Raw genomic sequence first — 24,022 nt, forward strand, 5'->3', positions numbered from 1 at the left:
AAGCAGCCTGAGTGCTTTATGAATGTTTTCTTTTGCCCGTTCAGTGGAAGTAGGGGTTGTTTCTTTTAGGTATTGCTTCTAAGGTTGACATTTTAACTTAATGTTAGTGACTTGTGTTCATATAGGATGAATTATTGCAAATGATGATGCAAACTATTTAGAAACCAACCCCGTGATTAGAAAACCCTTTCTTAAAGCAGGAGATTTGACATTCTTGGTGTAACATAGGGTGATTTATCATTTTGTATGTTTAGAAAGTTACTCAGACTGGGAGAAAAACAACCATTATAAGGTCATGGTACCACAGTATTGTTTGGTATGAATCAGTGCTGAAAGAGTCTCATTTGCATTTCCATTAATCTTGCTTTGTCCAACGTGGGGTCATGTTTCTGCCCTAGATGAGTTTTTGGAATGCACATCATTTTCTGCGTGAGGCATTGCCATCATTAGGTGATGAAGCATGGCACCCTGCCCTTTCCTTCACCCCCACCAAATGTATTCTTCTGCAGTGCTTTTGAATTGCCTCATCCTCTCTCACTGCAGGAGCCTCAGTCAGGCACCTACCATCTTATCTCTGAAATATGACAGCAATCTTTTTGTCAGTCTCTCTGCCTTAACTTTCCTATTTCTTCATCATACAGATACATAAACACATGTCAATTGTATTACTTTCTCAGAAGACTTGAGGGGATTTGTAAATCCTACTCCAACTCCGGATGATGTGTGTCATTCTTTTAACTGCTCTCATGTCTCCTCCCCCCGGAATACTCTTTGCTATGGCTGAGCATGTGCTTTTTCCAGCTTTCCCTCATGGCACATTCTTCCCTTTAAGCATCCTCAAAATTCCTCTCCTCCAAAAGGTTATTCCATAAATGTCATACCCAGCTTAGTCATGGAAACCTTTCTAGAATTATTGGTGTCGCTTATAGTCAGGGTGAAAATTCAGCTTAAGTTGGGTTGCATTGATTCTACACTGATCTACTTTGGTTATGAGGGTAATTTACATATATTTTACTGCTTCCTGTGGTCACCCCAAAGACGGAAATTGTTTCCTTCTTTTGTTATTTTTAAAAATTTTTTTGCTACTATCTTTTAATAGATGACAAAATGGAAGTTCACAGAGAAAAACAGTAATTCTCCCAAGATTATACAGTTCTTAGATGGCAAAGATGACATTTGATACCAAGAAATTTGATGCCCAATTTTTATTCACCAGTATGGGATACTGTCTCCATTACTTCCTTTGTTAACTCCTACGGGTCTTAACATTACAAATTGGATGCTGAGTTAATAGAGAGGGTAATTTTTCATATCAGTGCAATTCTAGGAATCTATTAACTTGCCTTTAGTCCAGGTTGAACTCTATCCTCAATGATTAGCTGGTAATTGTCAAGATTGATCTCCTATTTGTATTTTCATAATCTAAATTAAACATATGAGTTCAAAATTCCATTGAAATTTAATAAAAATTTACTCCAGAAACATCTATTGAGTGCCTGTTATGTATGTATATATGAGACACCAAAGTAGGTAATAGCAATAGAATAATAACCAAGATCTGGTGTCCACCCTAAAGGAGCTATTAATCCAGGAGAAACAGTCATGTATATTAGCTTCCTCTTGCTGCTGTAATGATTACCACAAATGTGGTGGCTTATAATCACACAAATTTGTTATCTTATAATTCTGGGGGTCAGAAGTCCAAAATAGGTCTCAATGGGCTAAAATGAAAGGATAAGCCCAGCTGAATTTCTTTCTAGAGGCTCTAGGAAAGAATCCATTTTCTTACTTTTTCCAGCTTCTAGAGGTTGCCACATTCCTTGGCTCATGACTCCCTTCCATCTCCAAAGCCAGCAATGGCCAGTTTCTCCTATCACATCACTCTAACCTTGTTTTCATAGTCACATCTCCTTCTTTGATGTTTTTGTCTCCTTCTTCCCCATGTATGGACTGTTGTAATTATATTGGGCTCAACCAGATAATCCAGGAGGATCTCCCCATCTCATAGTTCTCAACTTAATCACACCCACAAAGTCCCTTTTGCCGTGTAAAGTAAAATATTCACAAATTTGGGGGATTTGGATGTAGGCATCTGTCTACCATAGCACATGCCTTAAGGCATAGTGTACCAAGTGCAGCAATGTATGTCTCAGAGATTAATGGAATTAGCTACTTTGGGATGGGGTTATATGAAAGTCAAAGCATTGGTCTCTAATCAAAAGTGGGCCCCACCCACTGGCACAGTAGGCAGTAGAATGTTTTGGTACTCGTCCTTCCCCTAGAGGATGAGTGGGGAATTTGTAAGAACTGTAGGATTTCTTTAGCCATTGTCAACAGAACAAAGAGGGGAAAGGCATACTGTTCATAGGGCACTATGCAAAACACCTGATTTGGGCTGGAATCATAGCAGTACAGAATTGCTAGAAGATCAAGTTTGAAGTAAGGGATGGTAGGAGATGAAGCTGGCCATACGGGTCCGTTTGTGAGAGGCCTTGTGTGTTGGGCTGAGAAGTAGGAACATCTCCCTGTAAGAAATGGCAAAGAACGTGATTCCTTATCCTTGTTGAGACTTGGAGGAAAGGGACTCCTTTCCCTGGATGAAGTGGCAGGCCTTCAGTTATAGACAGAACCATAAACATGTTTGTAAAAATCAAATGTAAAACAAGCATTTGATTATTCACGGTTTTCCGGTAGCTGTTTTGAATATTAAGGCAAGACTTAATTTTGTAGTATACCATTTTCCCTTGCTTTGTGGAAAGCTGTCTCACTTGGTTATTCATAACAGTTCTAAGTCCTACTTTTCCCCACTGTAGAGTTCCCTTTTTGCTGTCTAAACCACATTACATTCTCTGAAGAAGGAATAAAATTAAAGGTCTCAGATTTTTGGTTTTTGTAACTGATCAGTGGTAGTTATACTGTAATTTTTCTTGGAGAAACAGATTGCTTTTATTTTTTTATTTTTATTTTTTTTAAGATTTTATTTATTTATTTGAGAGAGAGAGAATGAGAGATAGAGAGCACGAGAGGGAAGAGGGTCAGAGGGAGAAGCAGACTCCTCGCCGAGCAGGGAGCCCGATGCGGGACTCGATCCCGGGACTCCAGGATCATGACCTGAGCTGAAGGCAGTCGCTTAACCAACTGAGCCACCCAGGCACCCGAAACAGATTGCTTTTAAAGAAAAGAGTCTTTCCAAGCATGCCTGGCTGCTTTATCTTACCATTTGCATTCAACAGAGTCATGTGAAATCCACACCCATGAGCTGAATTAATTACCTGGACTATTTTCCTTAATCCTCATGAGTGATTTCTAGTAACAAAAATTGCATTGTATAAGTGCAATACAAACTGTTAACTATAATAACAAGTGTGTAATTTCTATAATGAATATTTTTTAGTGATTCTGTTGTCATAATAATTGGTGATCTGAAAATCACATGAACTTAAGAGGCTCTTAAAATGATTACCTAATTATAATTATTTTTTTCTGTAAGTTAGAAATATGAATTATATTCAGCTAGCTAAGCCATGTGATAGTTCAGCATTGTGGCTCTTTTCACTTAGCTGGCCTTTCAGTCTATTTATTCCAGAGATGCAATTAGAGCATGTGAGGGCCTCTGAAAAAGCAAGGGCCTGTACTGATTTCAGGAAATAAAAAATTTGCATGACAATACAAATTCTTCCAGCACATGGGGCAGGCTGAAGTCATCACTTTCCAGCTGTCATTACTATATGGAATCAGCTAAATCTTATCATTTGACTGTGGTGTTAGTGTATTTTCACCTGAAATATAAGGCAACCAGGATTTACAATCAGAAAGTGTCAACTTTTCAGACAGATTTGACAATAGCATTTCATTTACACTGTGATCCACTTTTTCACTTTGTGAGGTACAAATCACATCAAAATTGGAAGCAGCCTAGATACTTTATTTGTTTTTAAGTAATCTCTTCACCCAACGTGGGGCTCAAACTCACGACCCCTGAGATTGAGTCACATGCTCTCCTGACTGAACCAGCCAAGTGCCCCTCCAGCCTAGATACTCTTAAAGCACTTCTGCCTATCTTTAATGTAAAAAGTGAACAATTAAAGATCAATGTAAGTTGCTAATCCCTTTTCATCTGCCTCCTCTCCCCACTCATCTGTGGAATTTCTTTGAGATCACCAGTGAGCAACTTCCTGCCAAGTGGCTCAATATAGGCTTTCCAATCCCACCTGCACCTCTTGTTAGCTGAGGGGCTAGGGCAAATTAGCTCACCCTCTGTACCTCAACTTCCTCATTTGTAAAATGGAATGATAACAATGACACACCTCATAGAATTATGGAGCATTAAATAACATACTAAATATACTGGGGGTATTGCATTGCACAGTGCAAGGGAGTACAATTCACATTGCGTTCTCTGTGGAATTGTGCAAAATGGCAGATTTATGTGCAAAGTACTTATAGCAGTCCCAGATACAAATAAGCATTCATTTAGTAATCATTTTTCTGTGGAATTTATAATCTTCCCTCTTTCTTGGAATTCTTTAGCTTTCCTGAACGTCACTTTTCTGTTTCTCTTCCTGTAACTGTTTAATTTTACCTTTTACCGTTAATTGTGAGGAGGTCAGTTTCCAGTTGGGCAAAATTAGAGAAGCAGTCGGGAAAAGAGAAGTTGACAGTGTGTCAGAGAACTCAACACTCAAGTATATATGGACTGTCTCAAACAGGAAACATTTTATACACTTCCCCTTGGAGTAGAAACCAATGTTGGCGTTGTCGGGTATGGCCCATGGGATCTGTTCTGCCACAATAAGATTAGACAGAGGGGATCCCAGGTGGGGCATGTTCTTAGCCTCTCTATGCCTTGTGTTTTTTAATATGTAAAGCGAGGCTAATAATGGTTTCCAATCTGCCTACATAATAAGGTTATGTATCAAAGTTAGCAAAACAATGCAAATGAAGCACTTGGTAAAGCACTTAGGATTTAATGCTAAAAACATGTTAAATACTATTGTTCTGGTTGTTAAAATAACATAATTGACAGATCCTGAAGTTCTTCTTAATGGAGTTCATCACTTCATGATATAAACTTTGTGACTTCCACATATTTATCTCAAGACTTGACCCTAGATTCCTGTTTCTTCACTCTGGTTGAATGATGGATTTATAATCAGATGTCACTTCAAAATCAATCTCATGTTCTTTTTCTTAACAACAACTCTGAAATTTCTTCCACCTACTAATGTTCCCAAACTATTTCAGTAGCATCAATATTTCCTTAAGCCTAGGCAAAAGACTAAAAGTGATTGAGAATTACGGATTCTAGGTCTATAGTCACTTGATTTGAAGCGATCTTTAACTTCTCTCTTTTACCGCCCAAGTCATTCATCAAGTTCTGTTTATTTTTTTTCATGCAATTACCTTCACTAATAATGAATATTCACTGGGGACGTACTAAGTGCCAGACTCTGTTCTAAGCACTTTTACAGGTATTAATTCATTGAATCTTCATTACAACTTTATGGCATATGTACTGTTGTTATCCCCATTTACAAATATGGAAACCAAGACTTAGAGGTGAAACGATTGCTCCTGACTTCTGTGCCACATAACATTCCGTAATGAATCTTGAATCTCTCTTTCCATCACTTCTACCACCACTTGGGCAGTGGCTCCCATTACTTCACCTCTATTATTACAATGGGCTCCTAAGTTGATCTCCTTGACTTTGCATTTTGCCATACAACTTGTATACTGCTGCTGGATTGCTCTCCTTAAGCACTGCTTTTATCATGTCATTCCTTCATTCAAAATCCTTCTATGCCTCCCTGTGGCCTAGGATGTACAAAATAAATTCCATCCCAATTTTTCAGCCTTTCTGTAGTCTGATCCTGTGGTATCTATTCAGCTTCCCCCCCACTCTTATCCCATTATCCATTACTCCAATAAAACTGAGTTTTTCACCATCCCCCCAACCACATTAATCATCTCTGTGACTTCATTCATTGCTACAGGTCTAAACTTCACCTGTCCATCCCAAAATGTTGTGGCTCTAGGAACCCTTCCTTACTAATCTCAACTAAAAGTGACCTTTCCTTCTCTGGAACTCTCATAACACTTTCTTTGTACCCCTCTTATGATATCATGTTCGGCTTTGTATTATAGTAATTTTTGTACTTTTCTTATTTCTCTCCCTGCTCATCAGTTCATTAGCTTGTTGAAGACAGAGACTGTTTCAGTAAAGCTTGTATCCCCTGCAGTTCCTCTTTTAATGCAGAACACATAATAGGTGATCAATGAATAGTTCCTGAATTGAACAGAATTCTGGTTTCATCCACCCAAAATGTTTCTCTTTTCCCTCTTGTTTTATTCTAATCTTTCATAAAACTCTCACTTCTTGAATGAGACCCTCTTGACTGTTCTAGTCCTTGATGAAACCTCCTTTCTTAGAACTCCTATAACACTTAAGGCGGATAACCACACAATTTAGCTCTTGATTGTTTTATATGGTATATTCAATGTTTATATGTTACAACACAGGGCCTGGTAAATAAAGATTCTCAAGAAGTATTTGTTGAACGAATCAAATGTTGATCTTGTCCCACCAGTTGCTAAGGTCTCCAAGATAGGGGCCATGCCTTATAGATCTTCTGTGCCCTTGGCACTCTCGGCATATCATAGGTGCTTTATGAATATTCACTGACTGGCTCTTAGATTTCTGTTCTGTGTGTGTCCTTACCTTTCTGTTATTTTGTCCTCAGCCTGTGATTACAGTGAAGAGGCCTCTGAGTCCTCAGAACTCAAGTCCCCATTTACAGGCAGAGTCAGGTTGCTGACACATGGGTTTTTTTTGCCAGTCCCTTTTGAAATGCTCTCTTTATTTTCAGGATAGGCCTTCTCACAGGGACAAATCCCTGGAGGAGGAGGTGGGAATGCTTAGGTTGGAGGAGAAGCATCGAGGGTTTGGGATTGCAAAATACAGATCACTGACCAGAAATGATTTTACAGAACTTAGTCCTGGGTCTCATTACACAGTACATCCTGGGAAAAGGCCATTCTGTGTGTACCTTGTCCTGTTTAAAAATTAAAAAAAAAAAAAGAGGAAAACTGATAACTAGCATTACTGAGAGACTATGGAAAAACAGGCATTCTCATTGTTTATAGGAATGTAAACAAATGCAAGCTTTTTGAAGGGTAATTTGCCATTATATTTTAATTCTTAAGAAATGTCTACATGTGGGTATTAAACTTTCAGACATTTATTTTAAGGGAAACATTAAGGATGTGTGCAAAAACTTAACAAGAATGTTCATCACAGCAATGTTTATTAAAGAAAAACTGAAAGAATCTGAAAGTTCAAAAGAGGACTGGTAAAGTTAAATAACAGGCTTTCATACAATTAAATGTTTCAGCCACTAAAAAATAAAGTTGTAGATACAAATTTATTGACATAGATATTCATGATATGCTATGAAAAGAAAGTTTATATAAAAATTTGTACAAGAAAAATATACACAAAAATAATCAAGAATGATAGCCATTCAAAGTTTAAATATCATTTTAAAAAGAGAAAAAAACAGGAGTAATATATCATAATCATAATGCAATAATAAATGAATCTCCCCAGATGGCATGAAGCCTGCCAATAGGATCTTAAAAAATTCAATTAAAAATAACATTTATATAATATAATAATGATTTGTATATACCATATAGCCAATGTAGCAGAGACCAACTAATATTTCAACTTCTTGAAGGAAAGCCAAATCTACTGAGAGAAAGGGGAGAACCAGATAAGCAGGCATCTCTATTATACTGTGCACCTCATGAACACTCAGCAATACTTGATGATGGCAGATGGTAGAACGGCTTTGCAGACCAGAAGGCCTCTGAGTTTTGCTGCCCTGGATGGAATCTATAATGTTGCCACACAGAACAGTGGGAGCTATGTGTATGGTATGCATAGAATATGGTCCTTAACTCTTCCCGGTCTTGCTTCTTATTGGAGAGAGGGAAAAGATTGGCAGATGTAGCCAAGGCATAATGGATGTTTCCCTGGACCAAAGAATGAATTCAACATTGTACTGGGTAGTAGCCAAGATGTAGATTTTTCTTTATTAATATCTTATATGTATTTATTTGCCATTTCATTGGCATATATGCTTAAAAAGTTCTTTGTTTTAAATGCAGGTTATCCGAGGACATTTGATCCTAATTTCAAGGGGCCTGTTGCCAAGAGGTAAGCAATTTTTTTCTTGGAAATATATTTTTTAACAAACACAGAAAGCTTACTTTGGGTACCATTTTCTGGTCAATGGAGTATTGTATCTTCTATGAAGGGGAAATGACTTATTTTTAGCCTAAATGTCACCTCATTTATATAGAGAAAATACAGAGAATAAATCTTTCCATGACTCATGAATATCCTCTCTTATTCAGCAAATGAAATGCCTTAAATTATTAGACTGAAAAGTTTGTATTTCTCAAAAAGAGAAGCCTAAAAATGCTCTACAAGATGTAACCACTTTGTAGAGAAGCAAACACATTTGAGTAGTTGTTTTATGCACCTGTTTACTCTGTGATTCACCACTGCAAATGCAGAGTTGCTATGCCAACTTCTTCCACACCAGGTATTTGTACTACTCAGCTTCCAAAAGCAGAGAGCTTTCTTAGGGACAACCATTCACCATTGCATTGTGTAAGCTTTCAGATATTTTAGACTGCTCTAGGGAAATAGGTACTTGTCTCAACTGGTGCTTCTCTCTCAAAGTTGTGTGGCATTTAAACACTATCCAATAATTCACAGGCCTCTTTTATTATTATTTTTACCCTCTTTTCCAGGATTCCTGCTAATCAGAAAGGGATTTGCAGGGTAGAATAGGTAAAAATGAGGAGAAAATTATGCTGTTGGTAGCTGGGTTTTGCTTAGCTTTGACTTTGATTTCTGGCATTTGTCATAATAAACTTCTGGATGAAATAATGATCAGCATGCTTGTTTGCACTTGCCAACCATCAGCATGGACATTAGCATTTACTGTGCCTACAATATCCCGGCTTTAAACAAATATGTGTTCAGTTTATTCTAATTCTGAAGAAAGCCAAGTTGTTTGTTTGGGGTTACTTATTCAAAGGTGTACCAATGCCTTCTTTAGATTAAGTCTGAAATCTCTCATTCTTTCCATGGTAACACCATGCATACATTCTGTTGTCCAGTATACAAACAGCCTCATTCAGTATGTAGGTTACTTTTACTACACTTGCATTGATTTTACAGTAACTAATTTGTGAGAATCGAATCTAGCTTATTGGCCTTAAGGGACCTCAAGATATGACCCAGATTCAACAGTAGTAGTAGTTGTAGCAGTAATAATAATAAAAATAAAAATAATAATAATAATGTGCTGCCACATTTGGATGGACAAAATACAGATGAAAGGTGTGCCTTTTCTAGCTATAGAGAAGAAAGCAGAGCTATGCCTGGCTGGCTTTAGGTGTGGGGAAGGAGTTGAGATCTGTCTTTAGTTATTTAGAGTTTAATGATGGAAGCAGGGAGTCCAGGTAAAGTCTAACCCACTGTGATAATCACTATGAGCAAAGTAATTTATTTTTACTGAGGGCCTTTTGTGATGTCTTAGGCACCACAGAAGCCTTCAAAGGTGCAATGGTCATTATGTGGGCCTACCTCCCCCACTCTCTAATCCAAGAACAGGAAAAAGTATTGTTAAAACCACAGGGGCTTAACTATAGGAAGACACAGTTGACTCATTTGTAACTTTCCTATAATGCCCTTCCTGGGAAACTAATTGGAGTGTTTAATGAGCAAATGAGAAAGCCCAAATTCTTCACATTACCCCTCGCAGCAGAGCCAGCTTTAGTAATACCTTTTGCTTACAGGTATCACTTCTCTTCCGAGAGATCCAAATTATTATCAGATATTCAGGCCAACCCTTCCAGCATTCTCTGCTTCTCAGTCGACCATGTTCTGTACACCTCTCTCAGTTCACAAGGATATCATTTGTACCCAGTAATCACCCAACTGTAGTTACTTCTAGGAGAGGTGAAGGAATGATGGTAGTGCCATAGGAGATATTAACTCAGTTTCTCATTTGTTCCCATCCACTAAGAATTGGACCTATGGGAACCAATGCCCCATAATATTCATCCCCCCCCAAAAGGATGATTTTGATAGTTTAAGGTGTTTTTCCAGTCCCTTTTGAAAAGTAGTTATCCAGTGCTCAGGCTTTGTCCCCTATATTCAACAGACTTTTTTATAAGTTTTATTTTTAACATTGGATTGAGACTGTGAGCTTGGTAAAAATGAAATGGCAGGGAAAATGACTGCAAATAGAAAACAAAGAAATAATACTCTTTGGTAAGATGCTACATGAGAAATTCCTCTTGTAATTTAGAACTAAGAAAAAATTTTTCATTTAATGGAGAATTAGTATACTTTCTTCTGTTAGATAAGGAGAACTGTGTAATCCACTATATTTCTCCTTTTGTACTGAATTCTAGAAAGCCCACTGATAAGTTTAATTTCAGTGCCAGCAACTACATTAGTCTTTGAGTCAAGAATTTCTTTTCGGGAGTTTGAAATTTCTATTTCTATTTTAATAACTATTGCACCCAGGTGTTTTAAGTCATTTCATTTAAGGTTTTTTTGTTTTTTGTTTTTTTCTGGAAAGAGGCAGCATATAGGTAGACAGGTAAATAGAAATAAAAGGCCGACATGTTCCATAATTGCCTTTTTTTCCTTTATACACAAAACAGATGAAGGACAGAGGACTCATACTAATCAAATTGGGAGGTTTCACAGTGCTGAAAATAACTGTTATTATGAAGGGTGGGAAATCTGTCTGAAATGTAATAAGACGCATTTATTTCTACCTGAAGCCCTGGGAGGATGTGGCAAATCCACTATCATGAAAGAGGTTCAAGAAGAGAAAGAAGCAGCATTCATTAGGGATGTAGTAGAGGGGATTCATTCACACAAAGGAGTTGGACTAAATGACCTCTAAGTCCTTTTCAACCATGAAATTTCACAACTGATTCAACTCTTAATGCCAAAGCACAGAAGGAAGAGTCCCGCTTATGGCCTAAGTGATACACATGGAAAGTACCGTACTGGTGTGATGTCCTCTTGTGACTTCTAAAGTGCCATTATCAAGTAGACATCTCAAGTTATTGTGAGAATACAATGCTGTCTCTTAAATTTATGCAGTTATATTGGCTACTTGTTGAAATAATCGGTGTCCTTTTTTGTTATACCAATTATAGCATCATTTATTTTTACTTCCGTCCATTTCCTTTCACATTTGGAGACTAAAAGTTTTCAAAGGGAGTGCTATGGATATAGGCTTTTTATTTCAAACTATTTTGTAAGTCAAAATGGCTTGTAACTTCCTCTCTTCCCTCACATTCTCTCCAGTAGTGATTTGTTCTCTAACACTCTCCTCACACTGATTTTGAGAAGGTTACCAATGATTTCCATCTTTCCAAGTGCAGTGGGTGGTGTCTTTTGTTTTAACCTCGCAGCAACGTTTGACAAAGGTGACCACTCAACTTTTTGAAACACTCTTTTCTCTTGGTTTCCTTGACCTTATACTCACCTGAAGATTCTGTTACCTCATTGGTCTCTACTTTTCAGTTTCCTCAGTTTTCCTTTTCCTTTTCAGTTTTCCTTGCTTGATCTCCATATGTTGGGACGCCACAGGACTCGGTCCTTGGCCATCTACTCTTCTAGTCTATTTTCAGACTAAGCCAATAACTTTAAGTATTATCTGTAGGTCAATGACTCCCAAGCTTGTATAGTTACCAATGACTCTTCCATTGATCTCTGTATTTCTGGATTTAGCTGCCTACTTGACATGTCTCTTTGAATTCCCAATACTTATTCTCACTTAATGTGGCCCAACCGAGCTCTTGATTCCTACTCTTTCCCCAGCGTTCTAAAACCTCCCCCCTCAGTCTTCTCCATCTCAGAAAATGACACCAATATCCATTAGGTTACAGATCCTTGGTTTCTTATTTTTTTCTCATCTCCCGCATTCACTCCATAGGAAGTCTTATTGGCTTTAGCTCCACAATCTATCACCAAGCCAACTGCTTCTCCATCCTTCCTGCATCCATGGCTCTATACATCCTGCCTGTACCTTTGCACTGGACCCTAGCATCGTCTTCCTTCTTAGACTCCTGCTTTTCTTAAATCCGTTATCCACACAAGACCCTGAGGGAACTTTCAAATCATAGATGAAATTATGCAGCTCTTCTACTTATATATTTTCAATAGTTTCCCATAGCACTTTGATTAAAACTCAAACTTACTGGGCCTTACATGAGTGCCCTTTGTGTAATTCACTGACCTTATCCTCTACCACTCTTTCTCTCTCTATCCTCTCATTGTAGCTACACTTGCTTTCTTCCAAATATTTGAACATTCTAAACTTACATCCATCTTGGAGATTTTGTGTTTGTTATTCCTCTGCCTGAAATGTTTTGCCCCCAGACCTTTATATGGCTGGCTACCTCTTATCATCCTGCTCCTAACTGCCATTGCCTAAGAGGCCTTAATGACAACCCAGTCCCCCAGTCACTCTCTCTCTCCGTTTTTTTTTTTTAATAGTTTCAACTTTTCATTTAAATTCCAGTTAGTTAACATAGTCACTCTCTGCCACATCATTTAATTGTAGTTACTTTATAATATTTATCACTACTGAAAAACTGCTTTAGTCATTTCTTTGCTTACATAATTAATGTCCTGTCTAGAGTATCAGGTCAGTGAAAAGCAAGAACCTTGTCTCTTTTGTTCATCATTCTATCCCTGGGTTTAGACAGTCCCTGACACCTATGTATTTGTTGGATGACTAAATGAACTATCACCCTAGCTTCAAAACTGAAGATGTGCTGGAAAGGATAGACGCTAGTTGGAATGAAGGCAGGATTCCATTTAGAAGACTATTTCAGTAATCCAGCTGAGAAATGATTAAAACGTGGACTAAGACAGTGGCCCTGGGAGAGAAGTTTAAGAGGTAATGAAAAGGCAAAACCTTTAAAGCTTTTGGACTGACTGTATGTTGGGGATAGAAAAGAGAGTTTAGCATGGCTGTGCCTGATATTCAGATGGATTGTAGTTATGATCACCAAAGCAGGAAACACATGAGGAGAAGAAGGATAGTTAGGAAGGGCAGAGAAAACCATAAATTTAGATTTTGAAATGTTGAGTTTGGGATTCCTGTGGCATATCCAGGTAGGAATATTTAGTAGAAAGTCAGAAATATACTTCCAAGGCTCTTTGAAATATTGATATATTTCTTTTAACTAAAAAAGTATGTAAATAAAGAGGAAAATTTGAAAGAATATTAAAGTGTAATAAAAAACTGTAAGGGGGTGACTGGGTGTCTTAGTCAGTTAAGCATCTGCCTTCGGCTCAGGTCATGATCCCAGGGTCCTGGGATGGAGCCCCATGTTGGGCTCCCTGCTCAGTGGGGAGTCTGCTTCTCCCTCTCCCTCTGCCGCTTCCCCTCTTGTCCTCTGTCTCTCTCAAATAAATAAATAAAATCTTAAAAAAATAAATAAAACCTTAAAAAAATACTGTAAGTTTTCTCTTCTGAGAAATACTCCCTGATCATCCCTAGAGTAAACTGCAGGTACTTTCTTTGGTGCTCTCAGAATACTCTGCATACTTATAATACTGTATTGTAATTAGTTGTTTGCTTGGCTAATTCTTCAATTAAACCATGAGTTCTGCTAAGTAGTAACATTTTGATCATGTCGCACCCCTACTCAAATTTCACCAGTGAGTTCCTACTGCTAAATATTAATTTCCATGCCTTAATACTAAATTCAAATCCCTACACAAATTTGTCTTACTATATCTGCCTAAACTACTCTTCCTCCCCTTGGTTCTGTCTCTCTCTCTCTCTCTCTCTCTCTGGGGTTTCTAAACCCTTGAATGAAATTTCTGTTGAATCAAACCAGTCCTGTATACTTCTGCAGGGTCTGAAAATTTATTATGTCAGTGGCCTAGAATTACAACAACTCAGGGATGATGACTGGCACTAATAAATCTCACAAGAGACTGATGTATAAAACCATAATACCAATGCAGTAATTTACGTTAAGAAATTTAATTGCTGAGCAGACCTGGTGTTCATGTTGGCCTGACCAGCACATTGCTCCCTTTAGACAAACTACACGAGAAACCTAATTATTAAAAGATTGCTTGATGAGTGTATAGTTCAAACGAGGGAATTGCATGAGTAGATTGCCTAATGGCATCAGGTGTTGGCCGCCTATGGTGTCTATCAACGGAATTGGGTCCTCACATGAGTTTGATTTGGTGCCCTAACCCAGAGAGTGCTTGAAGGGCAGATCTGTTTGATCATTATTTGCAATTCTCTTTAGATATGTTAATAAAGTCAATACGTTTAATATCAGGCTTGTTGGACTGGGAGGCTTATAGTATCATTGAAGTGACTATGTACATCTCTGCTTTAATTATGTGTTGATTTCTTAGTTTAACTCTCAGAAAGCAGCATTATTTTCTATTCTCTCAAGGTCTGGGGAAGCACCGTACTGTTACATAAAGTGGTAGTCTTCCTTGCTTAATGGCCCTGCGCAGGATCCACCCCTTCTGACCCCAGTCTCAGAGTATCTTCCTCCACTGAAATACTGCAGCTTTTGCTGTGAATGATATTCAGTACATTCTACTTGTGATTACTTTTTAACTTGTACTCATGTATTGTTTTGTCATCTGTCTTATAATTCTCTTGAAGCACAGAGATCTGCATTCAGTATATATGTGAATAATTAATGATGAGGGCTGGCTCCCCCCCCCCTCAATATACCATTAGCTAGAGCATCTACTCCTTAGATAGCATTCTGTTTATAAAGAATAGGGTTATTTCTTTCATAGCTATGCTTATAAATGTTAATATTCTTTTAATTTGCATCTTTCAGGTGAGCTTTCCCATGGAAAAATAAATAAAATAAACAAATGTCATCTCCATGTCCTGAGAAGATAATATATGACCTTTATCATAGAGTGCCAATTGTAGCAATTTGGACTTTATTTTTTCAGGCTTGGACCACAGGTCAAGCAAATGGTCATAACATTTTAATGATTTTGCTCTAACATAAAATGAATGAGATAAACAGAATAAACTGAACTTTTTACACTGGGACCTATAAATCTTTGACCTGCCTTGATGTAGCATACTTGGATCTGCACTGCATAGAATGTCATGCCCTCTGTGGACACTTCATAAAAACTAATTGAATTGAAAATTGGTATGAGGTGTATTACATAAGCCCTAGTAGTGCAAATAGCTCAGAGAACTCTGATGTTATTTTCCTATTAGCTGAGAGTTGCATTTAGGAATTTGAGCTCCCATGTCACACCAATGTCATTTGAAAATGGTATAGAATTTGGATAGCTTCTCAGCAAGAGCTTTAAATATGACTTTAAAGTCCTAGAGTTCAAACCTGTAAGTAAGGCTTTACTCATATATGGTGACTGTTTTGCCGCAAATACAATAGTGAGTGCTATGACCATTATTCAGCCTCTTGTGTGGTTCACCCTTGTGTTTATCCATAGGTTCTGTGTCACTCTGCTTCCTCCCCAGACTTGTTTTCCTTTAGTCATTGAACAAATATTTATAATACACGTAACTCTGTGGTAAGAATTATGCGAGTGGGTGATAATACAAAGATAGGATGTCCTTGTCTTCAAGCAATTAGATAATAGAAGAAACAGACAACTGAAAAAATCTTTATGGTTCAATGTAGGAAGTACAAGCAGTGGAAGAGAACACAGGACCTCTTAGCTGTGGATGTCTTATGTGGCTGCTATTCCAAAGATTAGTATTCATTTATTTTCATTCAACAAATATTTATTGGTCACCTGTTATTTGCCCAATATCCTCTAGACATTAAAGATACAGTGATGAGCAAGATAGACAAGGCACCTGTTTTTTGGAAGAGGGAAGAGACAGGGCAGACAGCATCTGAGAAATGAACATGACAGTATCACAAAGTGGAAACTATGAGGAAGAAAACGGAACAGTATGATGTGATAATGCATAGCTGAGGATGGGGGTGGGCTCTAATATAGACTTTGTGGCCACAGTAGACCTCTTTATAGAGCTGACAATTGAAATGAGACTCGAATTGTAAGGAGGAACTAGCCATACAAAGATTGAGGTCGTGGCACTTCAGACAGAGGAATAGCAAAACATAAAGTCTTTAAAGTAAAGATAACTTTACTTTAAACTTAGTATGTTCAAAGACCAGAATGAAGGCTGTGTGAGTGCAGTATGATGGAAAGGGGATGGGGTTGGGGGTGGGTTGGTAGGTGATTCCTGCAAGCACATTACAGCTTGTGTGTATAAGTGTGATGAAAATCCATTGGAGGGTTTTAGGGGAATGAGTTAATCTAATACATGTTCTTAAAACTCATTTTTACTGCTGTGTGGAGAATGGCTTTTAAGAGTCCAAAAGCAGCAGCAAGGAGATCAATAGGAAGCCTTTGCAGTCATTTAAGTGGAGGAGTCAGTGACTTGGACTAGTGTGGTGGTAGTGGAGATGGATAGATGTGAATAGATTCAATATATTTTTTGGTAGTAGAGGCAACAGTACTTATTGATGTGAGAGATGAGAGAAAAAAAGGAGTCAAGGAAAACTGCTAAATTTCTAACTTGAACAACTAGGTCGATGATGATTCTCTATATGAAGATTAGGAATAGTAGGGGAGGAGCAAGTTTGCTGTTGTAGGACTTCTATTTTGGCTGTGTTAAGTTTGAGTTGCAGAATAATAGATATTCTTGTGATGATGCTATAAATGAGTCTGGAGCTCAGTGAAGAATAAGGTGAGGGCTGGATATTGAGAGTTGGGGGGTCATTGGCATAGAGATAATATTTAAAGCCAAGTGTCTGGATGAGATCACTTAGGAGGGTGAAAAAGAGACCTAAGGACAAACTCTGGACTTGATCACATTTGAGGGTCAAACAGAGGTAGAGGAGCTAGCAGAGGAGACAGAAAAAACACCCATGGGTTATCAGAAAAGCAAGGAGAATGCAACTTTTTAGAAACTAAAAGTAGTGTTACAAGAAGAGATGGATGGATGGATGGATGGATGTGATCAACTGTGTTGATTGCTTTGGAAGATCAAGCAAGATAAAAACTAAGAAGCGACCATTGGATTTGGCAATACAAAAGTCATTAGTGACCTCATCTACTCAATTTCAGTGATGTGGTGGGCACTTAAATCTGACTGGGGAGAGTTAATTAGAGAATATCAGGTGAAAACCTGGAGGTGGCCACTAGAGACAATTCTTTCAATAAGTTTTATTGGGGGATGAGGGGAATCTGGGATCAAAATAGAGTTTTCTAAAGATAGAAGATACTAGAACATGGTAGTGTGTGGTGCTAGAGATGATCCAGGGCACTTATGATGCAAAAGAAAGGGGAATTATAGGAACAAAGTCCTGAAGATGGAATCCAGAACATGATCGGAGAGTCACCTTTGGTAGGAAGAGAAATTCCTAATCCATACTGAAAGATGGTAAGCAGGGAATTAGGTGTCAGTAGTTTTGATGATGAAAAGAGGGAGATTCTTATTTCTTGCTTTTAATTTCTCAATGAATTGCGAGGTCATTAGACAGGGATGGGATGATGGTGGTAGTAAAGGTGGTAGGAGGCATGTGTGAGGGTTGAGAGGAGAACGTATGAAGCAATCATTCTGGAAAATGAAGAGGTGAACGTGATATATTATTAATCCAGAATACATGTATTTTGCTTTTCCCATATAGAGTTTATTATTCTAGTCTTACAAAGATTTAAGGGAACCCAAAATTTGGTCACTGTTCTAATGGAGCATAATTATTTTTAGACACATATTAGATACCTAAATTATGTGAACAAGAAGATCCTTGGGGCATCTAGGTGCCTCAGTCGGTTAAGTGACCGACTCTTGGTTTTGGCTCAGGTCATGATCTCAGAGTTGTGAGATCGAGGCTTGCACTGGGCTCTGTTCTCAATGTGGAGTCTGATTGAGATTCTTTCCCTCTCCCTCTGCCCGTTCCCCCTTGCACTCTCTTTCAAATAAATAAATAAAATCTTAAAAACTAAAAAAGATCCTGAGGTAGCTGGAATTGGATGACAGTACCTTGGGGTACTTCACATACTAGGAAGGTCTTGAATAATAGTTTGAAACAAGGATCATGCTCTTAAAGGAGACTTCTTTTATGTGATGGCTTAAAGACAGGATAAGCATGTTCCATACCAGGCAGATGTGCTTAGCTGGTGTGGAAAGCAGAAGATATATATATATATATATATATATATATATATATTACATAGCTGAAAAATAGAGGGGTTGGGCATATGTATGAAATATTGGAGATGAAATATTGGCCGCATTTTTTTTAGTTATAATGGAGAAGGAAAAAAGAAGAGGTATATGTAGATTCCAGATCATGCATTAGTCTTTTCTTTCATTCATAACTCTTATCTGTTATTCACCGTGGGCATACAGAAATGAATAAGACATAGACTATGCTCTCAATAAACTTAAAATTTAAACTACTAACTTTAATATAAAAAAATACTGACTTGATACATAGAGATACAGGCATAATTCAGGGGAATAGAGTAAAATGAGTGAAATGAATAATTATTCCCAATTGGAAGGATGAAAAAATGTTTTTTGAAGGTATCATTTGAGCTGGACCTTGGAAGAGGAGAATGATTTTAATAGAGAATGAAGAACAGAATCAGACTCATGGAGGCCTATGTTGCAGATTGGGTTATCCAGAAGCAGATGGTGAGCTGGAATTTGGGGTGCAAGCTCTTTATTAGGAATCGACACCAGTGAAAAGAAGGTGAAGAAGGTGGGATTGCACAGAGAGAGATGTCAGCTACTACCACAAAGCCTCAGCCCACCCAGCAGGGACCTCTGGAGTACATACTGTCCCTCCTAGGAGTCTGGAGTAACTCTGAAATGGCTACATCTTAATGAGCCCACTTGGCTCAGTCCCTGGTTTGTCAGCTATCCTGGGAGGACATAACCTGGTGTGAAGTGGCTGAGGCAGACTGTGAAGATCCTGGCACATAGAGGCTGTTTATGACCACACTTGCCCCAGCCAGGCAGTAAGTCCTTCTTGAAGGGAATCTGGGTGGTGCATCTCCAGGGGGACCACAGAATATGAGTGCATGATGTGTTCCATGGTGTTCCAGAGGGACTGGAACAGAGACTCGGGTAAAACCCACCTTGGGAATGAAACTGAGCAGCTTGTTTGGGATTATGGAGAAGTTTAAAGGGCATGATGAGGATTTAGGACTCTTTTTCCTTTGGGGATTTGTTAAGGGAGTTTGTAGGACTATGTGATCATGTAATGCTCTGCTTTTGGGAGAGAACCCCACGTAGTGAAGCTAGGGCAGCAGCACCTATTAGAAGTAAGAGTTGGGGGCGCCTGGGTGGCTCAGTCGTTAAGCGTCTGCCTTTGGCTCAGGTCATGATCCCAGGGTCCTGGGATCAAGCCCCGCATCAGGCTCCATGCTCCGCAGGAAGCCTGCTTCTCCCTCTCTCACTCCCACTGCTTGTGTTCCCTCTCTCACTGTGTCTCTCTCTGTCAAATAAATAAATAAAAAATCTTAAAAAAAAAAAAAAGAAGTAAGAGTTTCCATAGGGGCGCCTGAGGGGCTCAGATGGTTAAGCGTCTGCCTTTAGCTCGGGTCGTGATCCCAGGGTCCTGGGATCGAGTCCCACATCGGGCTCCCTGCTAGGCGGGGAGCCTGCTTCTCCCTCTGCCTCTGCCTCTCTCTCTCTCTGACTCTCATGAATAAATAAATAAAACATTTAAAAAAAAAAGTAAGAGTTGCCATAGAACGGGGCTGCTTAATGAATTTTTGTGTGGGGGGAGGGAGAGAGACTACACATTGTATCCATTTTCATCTGGTCTCTTATTCTTGGATAATAGTATCCTTAATGTTTCATTCACCACAGACATTTGACTCTTCACCTTTACTATGATGACAACTAAAACGTTTCTCATAAACCCATAGCTTCTTTTCTTGGAGAAGCTAATGCTTGTTTTTATTACTGTACACCTGTATACCATACACCATATTACCATATACCTGTGTCAGAAGAATTTATTACCACATACTCTTCAAATATTGTTATATTCAGGCTGTTTTGCAACTGAATGAATTTTTCATTTGCTCTCAACCATTATAATACTTTAAGTTTGAATTCTTTTGGCAGGACAGTGGGGAGGAAAACTATTTTTCTGTTTAAAAATTGGAAGTACTTTGTGTCCAGTTGGAGCAGGAGACCCATGAGTGGGCACAATGGGGAAGCCAGTAGGGGTGAAGCAGCTTCCAAGGGGTTGGGCCCAGGGGTGTGGCCCTCACTCGGTAACTGGGCTGGATAATGTGAAATGAAGCCTCTGGAGGCAATCCTAGCAACAGCATCTCATTATGGAATTTCTAAATCATTCAGACATCAGCAGTGTGGAGCCAGGTTACTAAGTCTTAATAGAACCACAGAAAACCCAGGAGTAGAAAGAGCATTATCAGGAGGCAGAAAGGCAAAGCCTAGTAGAATCTACTCTCCACTCACTAGCAGGTGACCTTAATTGCTTTTCTTAATGTAATGACTATGCAACTGTTTGGTATGAAGGTTATTTTCCAGTTAAATCTGTGAGGAAAAATTAGTGAAGAAGTATATCAAACTTTATCTAGGTATTGGTATTTAATTTAAATCTTTCCCAAATTGTGCTTTAGTTTTTTTAGATGATCATTTTGCTTGGTTGGTTAAGTAAGGAATTATTAAATAAATAGTGTAAGCAAATGTCAGTTAAATGTTACTTGAAATGCCTTTCTATTTTGGTAATGAAACCATCAGTCAGGCATGACCCTTCACTTGATATGAGCTTGTCCAAATCCTATATATAGCCTCTTAGAGAAAAAAACAAAACAAAACAACAACAGATTTTTATTGCTAACGTTATAAACCCAAATGGACAAAGTGACAACAAACCTCACAGCTGTGTATTTTAACAGTCAGGACATGATAAAATTAGACTAAAACTTCCCAACACATGTCATATTGTCATTTTGATTTAAGTTACTTGTTGAAAATTTATCCGAGTTGTCATTGTATTTCATGATTTACAAGCATGGATATCACTTTATGTGCTCTAGACTTTTGAATTCAGATCATTATGCATTTATTTCAAGCTGGAAGTCTCCTATTTACTTGGTGAAATGTCTTCAAGAATTAATTCCTTCACATTGGTAAAGGCGTGGCCCTGTAAAATATTATTTATCTTATGTTGGTAATTTGTCATGTATTCTTCAAAGGATGCTTTCTGTCGGAAATGTAAAAAAAAAAAGGCTTAATGCTGAAAATTGAAAGAAAAGTATTGTTTGCTCAAAATTTAAAGTAAAAAAGTTTACACTAAAGTTGATGGTCTCTATGTGCCTTATTCTTAATGTTTCCCTCCTAAAAACATTCCATTGTAATGTGCATTTACATTTTATAGGTCCCCCTTGTGCCCTGCAATAAGTATAGAAGAAGTGTAGAAGGTACTGTTAGTTTACATTTGTGCATTTGATATCACAACTTGTTTTTTCAGATTTAGGAAACCAAAGTTACAACCACACAAGCCACCATCTCCATATGCATTATCCATAATTTAATTTTGTTCAATAAAAGAGGGAATGAAACTCCATCTCTTCCTTTCTGGAAGAGGTTTGATTTCCCATCCCACTGCCATCACCTTTCTCCCTAAAACTCTGGCTTTAATATGTGTGCATAATATTTGTGCTGAATTTATGAATTTATTTAATATTCTTTGTTCCCTAAACCATGTATTATAGTTTTGGTGTACTGTTTATTCTGTGATCTGTTTTGGATTAGTAGACCATGTCTACTTCCCTAACTTGATAGGCTGTCTGTATCATTTCCAGTTCCCTGGGGGAGTTAAAACTCACGCACATAAACTTTAGCAAGTTGTTAAGTGCTAAACCATGATGATGACTGTAAGGGCAATAGAATTTCCAGTTATAGAAGAAAGACCTCAGTCAAGTGATAAAGATCAGATTTAATGTACAAGAGAACTTTTGAACTGAGCCTGGAAAGATGGGTTGGATGAGTATTTTGCAAAGAAAAGGACAAAGTATTCCAAGTTAAAAAAAAAATCTATAAAGGCAAAAAGTCTTCATTCAGTATTTGGAATACTATCCTAAACATAGGGCTTCATCTCTTGTAGATATCCTGAAGGCCAGTTTGCATTAGGAGCTCAGCCCAACTATTGAAACTTATTTGACTTGTACCCTCTTTGAACTGGCCGAGTTTTTTCATTGGATTGGTCATATTGACTAATGGTCTTGATATTGAGTAGATACAATCTCAGCATCTTTAACAAGGAGCATGGTATTTTCTCTTAATATCTCTAACTTCCGTTGCCTGAGTGTACTAAAATGTGAGGAGCCCTTTAGCTACAATCTTATGGTTTGTGAGTACAATTTTAATTCCCTTAAAAATCAGAAGTGGTATGACCCATGCTGAATTGTTTTACACCCCTGGGAATATGCAGAGTAAAATAAGAATATGTTATTTCTTAGTTGGAACAGCCATAGAAAGTGTTTTGTTTTAAGGAATTGTTCATTTACTTAAGTAGGTAATACATGTAGGTAAACATTTCAAACAGTACAGAAAAGACATTGAGTCCCTAGCACCTCAGAATCCTGCCTCAGAGACAGCAAATACTCTCAATGACTTGTGTAGCCTTTCAAATAAATGTATGCATGTAAAAGTATATACTGGTATGTATATACATATATACATATATATGTACACATATATATCTTATATATCCCTTTCTTTATATAAAAAATAATAGCATACCATAATAGCTTTCTCTACTATTTATTTTTTCTCTACTGTATTTAAGTTAACACTATGTCTGGGAGATCAATTCATCAGTACATACAGAGAAGTCATAGGAGTTTGAAGAGAGGTCTTGAAGGAAATGTATTAGATTCTTAAAATTTTATTATTATCCATACAATTTGAAGAAATAATGTCCTCAATATTCTTCTTTGTCTTCTACTTACATATAAAGGTCAAATCCACATGTTTCTTGTTTAACTCTTAGCCCTAGTTACTCCCTGGCAGAATCAATTTCTGTTTTGTCTGTGTTCTCTAAATATTTTATACATTATACATACTCCACTTATGACCCTGATCATATTGAGGGTTTTTTTTTTTCTTTTTGGTTTTTTATCTGTTTTTCTCCATGAATAGATTGTGAGTTCCTCAAAGCTTTTCTTTTCTCTCTGGATCCTTATTCCCCAGTATAGAGTCTGGTACATAATAGGTGCTCAGTACATGTTTGCCTGATTTTTAAAAAGTGTGAGGCCCTTAACCTTCAGTGTTCATAGATTCCATATTTTTGTTTCCTTGTTGTTATCCTTAGGCATTTGATTTGAAATACTTATTTCCCAATGATAACTACTCTTTTTTGTTTGTTTGTTGGCTATGGAGCAGGAAAAGAATTATGGGTGAAAAATAAAACAAAGAAATCACCTGCAAATATTTATACAATGCATCTTTTATAAACTTTTATGAGAAAAATAGATGATCCTCCCATTTTGTGTTACAAATTGCTGAGGAAAGGCTGATGTGGCTAAAATAAATATACACCCTCCAGCTTGGAGTAATTACCCATAGATGTGTTTGCATATATACACTTCTTGAACCTACTCTGTGATGTATGCACACATTTGTGTAATGCTCACAAAGATGCTTCATGTCATTACTTTGAAAATCTTCATGTTTGGCTTAGTCAAGCAAAAACTGCTTTAATAGCATCTTAGATTTTGTTGCCATGCTATAAGACTACAGAACTGTATTTTCATTCATATAGCACTATGCTCCACTCATTTATATCATCCTCCTTTGCTTGCAATATTTAATAGAACTTTTGATGTAAATGCAAATAGTTGGAAGAATTATTTTGTATTTGTTCATAT

General features: G+C 37.7%; 1 protein-coding gene across 15 annotated transcripts in view; it reads left to right on the plus strand.

Annotated features, from left to right (window-relative positions):
- Nucleotides 1–24,022, plus strand: part of SLC44A5 (solute carrier family 44 member 5) — a 424,280-nt gene that overhangs the window by 263,500 nt on the left and 136,758 nt on the right. For all 15 annotated transcript variants that reach the window (XM_073896502.1, XM_073896501.1, XM_073896500.1 and 12 more), the window contains one exon: nucleotides 8,173–8,221. In XM_073896502.1, the coding sequence (XP_073752603.1) occupies nucleotides 8,173–8,221 (49 nt within the window). The remainder of the gene's footprint in view (nucleotides 1–8,172; nucleotides 8,222–24,022) is intronic.

This window comes from Callorhinus ursinus, unplaced genomic scaffold, assembly GCF_003265705.2.
Source record: "Callorhinus ursinus isolate GAN/ISIS: 27379988/994484 unplaced genomic scaffold, GSC_fseal_2.0 scaffold9, whole genome shotgun sequence".
In the NCBI taxonomy this organism is placed as follows: Eukaryota; Metazoa; Chordata; class Mammalia; order Carnivora; family Otariidae; genus Callorhinus; species Callorhinus ursinus.